This window comes from Pseudorca crassidens, chromosome 10, assembly GCF_039906515.1.
Source record: "Pseudorca crassidens isolate mPseCra1 chromosome 10, mPseCra1.hap1, whole genome shotgun sequence".
Classification (NCBI taxonomy): domain Eukaryota; kingdom Metazoa; phylum Chordata; class Mammalia; order Artiodactyla; family Delphinidae; genus Pseudorca; species Pseudorca crassidens.
Genome location: NC_090305.1, coordinates 38,964,553 through 38,972,752, shown reverse-complemented (window position 1 = coordinate 38,972,752; position 8,200 = coordinate 38,964,553). Strand labels below are relative to the sequence as shown.

At 54.0% G+C, this 8,200-nt stretch overlaps 1 protein-coding gene across 2 annotated transcripts; it reads right to left on the bottom strand.

Moving 5' to 3' along the window:
- Positions 1-5,558: 5,558 nt before the first annotated feature.
- Positions 5,559-7,618, bottom strand: CLPS (colipase). Of its 2 annotated transcripts, XM_067755842.1 has the most exons (3): positions 7,535-7,618; positions 6,166-6,288; positions 5,559-5,721 (listed from the first exon to the last, which is right to left on the bottom strand). In XM_067755842.1, the coding sequence occupies exons 1-3, from the start codon at positions 7,616-7,618 to the stop codon at positions 5,590-5,592; spliced, it is 339 nt and encodes a 112-aa protein (XP_067611943.1). In that variant the 3' UTR covers positions 5,559-5,589. The 2 variants fall into 2 exon arrangements, with proteins under 2 accessions (XP_067611943.1, XP_067611944.1); XM_067755843.1 differs by lacking the exon at positions 6,166-6,288.
- Between the last annotated feature and the right edge of the window lie 582 nt (positions 7,619-8,200).

Sequence of the window (8,200 nt, the reverse complement as noted above, 5' to 3'; positions counted from 1 at the left end):
GGCCTACAGCAATGCGTTTTGGCACACTGCATTTTCTCAAGAGAGGGAGTTACTGAAATTCTAATTGAAAGCCTCTGGAGAAAGGGAGTGGAAAGATGAAAACCAGAGTCTAATCTTCTGTTACTTGATAGCTTTGTGACTTTGGGGAGGTTTGGCAGCTTCTCTGGGCCTTAGTCACCTCATCTGCAAAACAAATATTCACAGTGCTGTTTGTTACTTATAATACACAATTGGATTGGATGAGAGAGTCTTTTGAGATCCTTCTAACTGAGGACTTCTAACTGCAAAGCTAATAACAGCTTCTATTTATTGGGTGCCTACCCCATGCAGAGCAAAATATCTACTATTTCATTTAAGCATTGCATCATCCCTGTGATGTACTCTTATTAGGCCCCATCTTGCAGAAGGGGAAACCAAGGCTCAAAGAGGTTAAGAAGGCTGCCCAAGACCACACAGCCAGTAGGCAGCAGAGCTGGGATTGAACCCAGATCTCGCCGGTGCCAGAGTCCAATCACACAGCCTAGATACTCTGCCGGCAGCAAGATGAGCACAGCAAACGGTCCAGGAAGCAGCAGTGGTTCTTGGGAAACATCAGCTTTATCCCCATTGCTTGCTCCTCTGTCCCTTTAGTCTGGGAACTGGCACTGCGGGCAACTCCCTGTCAACCCCAGGACTGGGCAATCACACGTCATTACCCACCCTCCAGGCCTCAGTCACATGGCACTCACATTGCAGATGCAGGGTATGTAGCTGGACCTTAGAGGCACGGCCACCACCTCTGGTCCCTGACGTGGCAGCAGCGCTCCTGGTCATCTTCTTCCTCCTCTCTTTTTTCTTGCTCCTCACTGGGGGCTCATTTTTCCAGGGAGAAGTCAAAAGTTTGGTAAGGAACGTAGAGGGCACACCATCTGCCACCATCCTAAGACTTTGTTTGGGGAGGGTTGTTTGGGGAGGGTGGGTGGGCACAGAGCCTCATGTGGGTGAAAACTGGAAGTGGGGGACAGCAGGGAGTGCTGGGTGGAGGATGTCTGGGGGGACAAAGAAAGTGCACCGGAGTCATGGGAGCTGTGCCGGGGTGCTGCCGGGTGCTGTCACTGCAGAGATGAACAAAACACAGCACTCCCATCCCAGGCTCGCTCACATCTGGTAAGAGAGACAGACATTCATTCCTCCACACGATTTATTGAGCACCTACTACATGTAAGTGATTTTTCTAGGTGCTAGTGATGGGGCTGTGAACAAGACACAAAAATCCTTGCCCTGGGAGAGCTGACATTCTATTGTAGGAGGCAAATAAGTAAAATATTAATGTAATTCCAGGTGATCAACACCTGAGGACAAAGAAAATAAGGAAGGGGTTTCAGGAGTTGTGGTGTGAGGAGAGGGTGCTCAGGGAAGACCTTACTGACAATGGGAATTTAAGCAAAGACCTAAAGGGTGTGAGGTCTTTCCTAAAGGGAGCCAGGCAGGCAGTGGAAAGAGCAGTCCAGGTGGAGTAACAGTCAGGGCAAAGGTCTAGAGGAGGGACCTTGCCTGGCATATTCAAGGAATAGAAAATAGGAGTGAGAGAGAATGGAAATAATAGGAGATGAGGTCAGAGAGATCAAAGGAACATTACAATATTCTCCTTTGTTCAGCAGTTTTGCATTCAGCACCCACTGTGTGTGAGGACTTTAGTCCTAGCATCTAAGAAATACAGCAGTGAACAAGAAAGCAAGAATCCCTGCCCTCCTGGAGTTGAGGGAGAGATAGAAAAATTTAAAAACAAGATAAAGAAGATAATTTCAGAGAGTCAGATGTGTTGTGAACATGGTAAACCCAGGTGATGGGACTGCTCTGGCTAGGTGTCCAGGAAGGCCGCAGCCGGGACGGGAGAGGGAAGCAGGCAGGTGGAGCAGGGCAGGCATTTGTTGGTTTTGTTCCCAGCTGTATCTCCAGGGCCTGGACACAGTAGGTGCTCAGTATTTGCTTGTTGAAAGACTATTGAAAATGTCTGATGGAGGGATGATGGGCGACGTCATAAGCCCCAGCATTAGGGGCCGTTGATGTGTGTGAGTGTGTGTGTGTTTAGGGGGGTGTAGGTGACAATCAAACTCAGCTGAAAGGGTAAGTCAGAGTTTGCAGGAGAGCAGCTTGTGCAGTGGCAGACAGGAAGGTCTGGCACACCCAGAGGAGACGTAACCTATTCTGGGGACACTAAGGGCAAACCTTCCAAAACTGTTTAGTTCCCTCCAGGCACAAGTCAGGTCCTGCGGGTGCCTTCTGTCCGCCCCCCCACCCACCCCGAGCCGCAGAGATGTCCCGGGGCCCCGTCCAGAGACTGCCCAGCCCGGCGGGTGGAGGGGAAGTGAGGGCGCCGTGTGGGAGGAGGCAGGCGGGGGCCCGCGGTGGAGCCGTCTCCCCGCAGGACACTGGGGAGATTTGCCTTCCCGGGCAAGTGCACGAGTGGATGCTGCCGCTGGGCGGCAGAGAACTGCCAGTCACACAGCTCCTTAAAGGGGTCCGAGGGCGGCACGTGTCACACGGAGGTGGGTGTCGGTGCCCGGTGGAGCTGAGGGGGAGGAACCCACGGAAGGTGGAGCCTGGGCACACCCAGAGGCCAGGGAAGGCCGGGGGGCTGGGGGGGGGCGGCGGAAATGACCCGGGAATTCTCTGCTGGGGAAGCCTTTGGACAGACCCAAGGTGGGTCCCCACTCCAGGGGCTTGGAATCCTGGATGGGGGGCCATGGGGCACGGCGATGCTTCTTTCTCTAATATGGGTTCCCTTTCTTCAGGGGTCATCTTAGCAAACCCTGAAAGTAGCACTGCAAATGGGCACAGTTAGGTCTGGCCCTCACCCTTTCTACCTCTGCCTTAACCACCGTCCTCCCAAGCCCCAGGAGTTCTGCCGTGGCCTCCTGGGGGGAGGTGGGCTGAGGCAGCCTCTGAACTGAGTGTGCAGGAGAGGGGAGTTGACTTACCTATGAAAGGATTTAAGGAGCTGAGATGGGGCTCCCTCTCAGTGTTCATCCACTTAGGACTGGCAGATGGGTTAACAAGGGAAAGGTGATGCCGGGGATGGAGTGAAGAGAACACTTAGCAACCCTAGGGGTCAGCCTGGAGGAGGTGACCAGAGACTCTGAGCAGCTGGGTGTGGAGGTCTTTATGCCCAGGCTCCTCTGTTGTGCACAAGCAGATGGGCCCCAGAGCTGGGCTGTGGTGAAAGTGGGGGCTGGCCCTCGGGGCTGAGGGCAGAGCAACCCCCAAGATCGAGGTCAAAGTCTCGCCTTTCCCAGACATTCCTCGGCCTGTATAACGAATGTCCCTGCCAGCAGGGCCTGACTCGTATATTTCCGAAGAATGAGAAATCGTTTAAAATCATCTACGGCCATTGTAAGAAAATTGAAAAAAAAAAAAGAAGCCAGTTAAGGAAACTTTCTTTTAATGATCTTTCTTCCTTGCCTCCCCCCACTTCTCCTCCACCTACTCCTGTGCCTACCCAGAACTGTGTGTTCCTGTCCCTGGTCCCCAGAGCCTCCCCCAACAGGGGAGGAACAAGGAGGGAGGGTGATGCACAGTCATTGCAATAAAGAACTTTCAATGTTTGCTGGCAGCCATTGCCCCGCTTCCTTGCTGAACCCCAATATTGTTTGGGCAGTAATGTGCCCAGCCCTGGAGAGGGATCATAATTAGTCTAAGCCAGTCATGGCAATCCCATTCCCTTTGCTTTCCCAGCCTCCCTTGCAGCTAGAGGTGGTCAGGTGACCCAGTTGTAGCCATGGAGATGTGGAGACGTCAGCCCGGAGGCGTTAGGGCAAGATAAGAAGGTACCCCAGGAGAAGCACTCTGCCCTCACCCCTCCCCAACCCAGCCTCTACCCAAGGCTTCCTAGCACATGGTGAGAGGATCTGACGTTGGGAGCTGCTGTGAAGGCATTTGCTGAGAGGAGGTGAAGAGACCTGCAGGTCTGCCAGCACCCAAACAAATGCCGGCACGTCCATCTCTAGGCTTCTTCATGCCTGAGAGACATTGGGCTGGCCAAAAAGTTCGTTCGTATTTTTTCTGTAAGATGTTATGGAAAACCCTGAATGAATTTTTGGCCAACCCAACATATGCCCCCTTTGTTTAAGTCGTAATTACTTGGGTTTTTGTTGTTGTTGTTGTTACTTACAGCTGAATCCAGTCTTAACTCATAAACCTAATGGTTACTCTAAGGATTCATTATCCCAGAACTACAGAATCCTGGGGCTGGGAGAGCATCTCAATTTCATTATCACTCTCCCTCATTTATGTGAATCTCCTCTCCAGCATCCCCACCGAGGGGTCAGTGACCCTCCACTTGCACATCTCAGTGACCGGCACCTCAGAACTGCCTAAGGAAACCCAGGTTTGATGGCCCCAGGGGGTATAAAATTTTTGTATTAAGTCAAAACTAAATTCCTTACAATGCCACCCATCTGTCTTAGTATGTATAATTAGGAAAGAACAGGGAATTGTAGAAAGCGTAGGAGGTGGAGTTGGATGGGTTTAGTGGCAACTTTTTCTAATTACATGACATTGGGCAGGTTACTTAACCTCTCTGATCCTTAGTTTCTTTTATCTATAAAGTGGAGACAATGAATTCTCCTTCCCAAGGTCATTGTGAGAATTTGCTAGCACAGAGTAAGCCTATAGCAATTGTTTGTGGTCTGACCCCTTAACACACAGATTGTGTCAGCTAGCTGTCACATCTGAAAGTCTGGCCCAGAAAAGAGGTGAGAGCCCAGGAGAGGGGACTGGTAAGTTTTGATGCAGGGCAAAGAAGATGGGCCATTATAACTCCCCACCAGAGATGTGTGTGTGTGTGTGCCTGTCTGCTTGAGAACTTGAGGGGCAATGAGGGCCTCCCAGGGAGGTGTGACTGTTCCTCAGAAATGGAAACATAGGTCTTCCCTGGTGGTGCAGTGGTTAAGAATCCGCCTGCCAATGCAGGGGACACGGGTTCGAGCCCTGGTCCGGGAAGATCCCACATGCCACGGAGCAACTGAGCCCATGCACCACAACTACTGAGCCTGTACTCTGGAGCCCACGAGCCACAACTACTGAGCCTGCGTGCCACAACTACTGAAGCCCACGCACCTAGAGCCCGTGCTCCGCAACAAGAGAAGCCACTGCAATGAGAAGCCTGCGCACTGCAACGGAGAGTAGCCCCCCACTCACCGCAACTAGAGAAAGCCCTCATGCAGCAACAGACCCAATGCAGCCGAAACTAAAATAAATTAAATAAATTAAAAAAAAAAAAAGAAGAAGATGAAGAAATGGAAACATTCCCAGCCTGGCTGGGCCTGTTGCACAACCTTGTCTCCAGTCTGTCAGCCCCATCCTGTCTGGCCCCAGACCCATTCCTCCTTCTCGGAGGACACCTGCCCTGATGGAGCGAAAAGCTTGACGTAACATCAAGGAAGACGCCGATTCAGCAAGAACATCCAGGAGCCTGGGGAAGGTTTGCAAGAGGGGCTTTAATTACCAAGAATCCAATTAGAAGACGGAGGTGCCGGTCTAGGGGCGGCCAGCCAGGGAAAGGTGGTGGAGGACGAGCGCCCTGTGGCGTGCCAGCCTGGGTGAGTGTCCTCACTTTCTGGAGCGGCCAGCATCGAGGCAGACGCCAAAGTTGGTGTTGGTGATGGAGCCCACGATGGTCTTGTCCACCTCACAGGTCAGACCGCGCTCACAGGGACACTTGTAGTAAACCCCATAGAGGGTCTGCAGAGATACGGAGCCAGTGGAGTCACACGCTGTGGGAGCCACTTTGGGCATCGCCTGCCCTGCCCCTTTCAGATGGTGCTTCTCCTGACTGCCTCCCCAGGGGCCGCTGTGGGCCTGGAGGACTTGGGTTCTGGTCTCTGCTGTGTGGCTCGCTTGCTCTTACTAACTTGCTCTCTCTGGGAAGCCTCTAGCTACCCATGCATGAAACAGGGATAACAGATGGCTGCCCCACCCATCTCACTGGTCCGTGGTGAGGGTCAAGAGAGGGGATGGGATGGGAAAGGGCTTTGAAGCCTGCTGACCTCCCTCTCATCTCAACGTTCCGTGTCCAGACGGAGCCCCCTCCCTGATTACCCCCCCCCCCGCCCCCCAAGCCTCGAGGGCCCTCCGCCTCGGAGCTGTCCTCCCCGCCGCCACCCCGCCCCGGCACTCGGCACTCACAAAGGCGGAGCACTCGCTGCTCTCTCTGGCCTTGGGTGCGCAGCGGGCCAGGCTCAGGCCGGTAGCACGGTGGCAGCACTTGCTCCGGCACTGGGCACTGTTCAGGCAGAGTTCGCCCTCTTCCTGCCAGGGGAAACCCATCAGCCCAAACCCACCTCCATTTGATCCCTTCTCCACCCAGAGCCCCACCTCGCCACACACTACCCGGTTGGGGGAGGCATGTGTGAAGGAATCCAACCCCTGGGGCTGGCGGCCTCTCCTCCCACTCCGACCGCCCATCCACCCACGTGAGAAGTGGGCAGTGTGGCCAGAGAAGCAGCCCCGGGCCGGGGACAGGACACCTGGCTTCTAGGACTGGCTGTGCTACCAACTCCCTGGGTGACCCTGGGCAAGTCACTGGCCCACCCTATGCCTCAGAGTTCCCATCTGGAATGGCCACTTGTGGCCCGCAAACAGGGTCTCCAAACCTCTGTGTCCCCCAATCCCTCGAGGAGCCTGTGAAGGTTGAGGACCCTCTCTCCCTGGAAAACTCCTCCCTCCCTCCCCCCACAGACTCTTACAAATAAATCTCAGGGGCATCCCGGACCCTCCGAGTCCATGCATGGCCCTGAGTTAAGAACCTGTGAACTGAGTTCTTAACCCAAAGGGCTTTTGCAGTTGTGCCCTTGGTGGAGAGGCAGCGTGGGCAGTGGTGAGAGCCTGGCTCTGGAGCCTGCCAGCCCGGGCGCCAACCCCTGCTCAAGACTTTCCAGCTGTGTGACCTCAGGCAGGTGACTGAATCTTCCCCTGTGTCAGCTTTCCATCTGGAAATGGGGTTGATCAGAATAGTACCTATCTCACGTGGCTCTTATGAGGACTAAATACGGAAGTATTCCTGAGGCATTTGGAGCTGGTCTGGTCAGCCTAGGTCAGAAGCCAGAATCACTGGGGAAGCTTTTTAAACTACTGAACCTTCTGAGCCAGAGTTTCTGGGGCAGGAGCCCAGGGCTCTGGATTTTTTTTTTTTTTTTTTGGCTGCGCCACGGCTTGCAGGATCTTAGTTCCCTAACCCGGGATGGAACCGTGGCAGTGAAAGCGCTGAGTCCTAACCACTGGACTGCAAGGGAATTCCGCTCTGGAATTTTATAAAGTGCTCTCAGCCAGGTTGAACCGCTGCTCTGAGCATGCTCCGTGCCGATCAACCTTCTCTGGGGCCCCTGGGGAAGGGGCGTGGGACAGGAATGGGCGGTAAAGGAAGAGACGCCTTACCTCCCAGCCCTTGGGTAGCCCCACGTGGGGACAACTTGACCCACCCAGAGGTCAAGGTCCAAGCTTAAAAAGAATTCCCACCTCGGGGTTCAGATGACTCCTGCCCTGAAGACCCTCTTACCAGGTTGATAATGATTCCCCGGGGGTCGGGGACCGCATAGGCTACCGCGAGGGCAAGGAGTAGGAGGACGAGGACCTTCTCCATGATGAGTGGGCACAGCTGGCGTAGGTAGTGGCCGGCAGGTCAGGTGGCAAAAGACAGAGCCAGAGGGGATGGTGGGGCTATAAAAGGGGCCTCACCCACACGTGACCCACCTTCCCAGTCCCGCAGGGCCTGCCGTGGGCAGAGACCCAGCTGTGGCCAATCTGCTGGAGTGGGTCCTGATAAGGTAGCTGGGCACCACCTAGCACCTGGTGCCCTGTGTGTGTGTGTGTGTGTGTGTGTGTGTGTGTGTGTGTGTGTTGGGCGGGGGGTGCTCATACGGCAGCATTGTTAAGAGTGGGAACTCTGGGACACTTTTACCTGTACGAGTTATTAGCTGGGCAAGTTATCTGTTCTGAATCTGTCCCCTTATCTGTCAACTGATAAGAGGTGCGAGAGTTGAGTGAATTAACATATGTTGTATACATAAGACACATAGCCTGGGACAGGGCTCGGCACATGAGCTGTACACGTTAGCTGCCATCGCTGCTGTATTCACCTCTGGCGCCCTGAGCTCTGTGGCAGGGCTGGGACTAGGGTGAGGCAACTGAGACACCTAGAGTGTGAGCACGTCCTTAAATTTTG

What these genes read in the sequence shown, in the direction of transcription:
- CLPS (XM_067755842.1), bottom strand. Translation starts at nt 7,618, where the DNA reads ATGGAGAAGGTCCTCGTCCTCCTACTCCTTGCCCTCGCGGTAGCCTAT. An exon ending in GGGGAATCATTATCAACCTG is followed by an intron (nt 6,289 to 7,534) that starts GTAAGAGGGTCT and finishes TTCCCCTGGCAG; the next exon opens with GAAGAGGGCGAACTCTGCCT. An exon ending in GCAGCGAGTGCTCCGCCTTT is followed by an intron (nt 5,722 to 6,165) that starts GTGAGTGCCGAG and finishes GTATCTCTGCAG; the next exon opens with ACCCTCTATGGGGTTTACTA.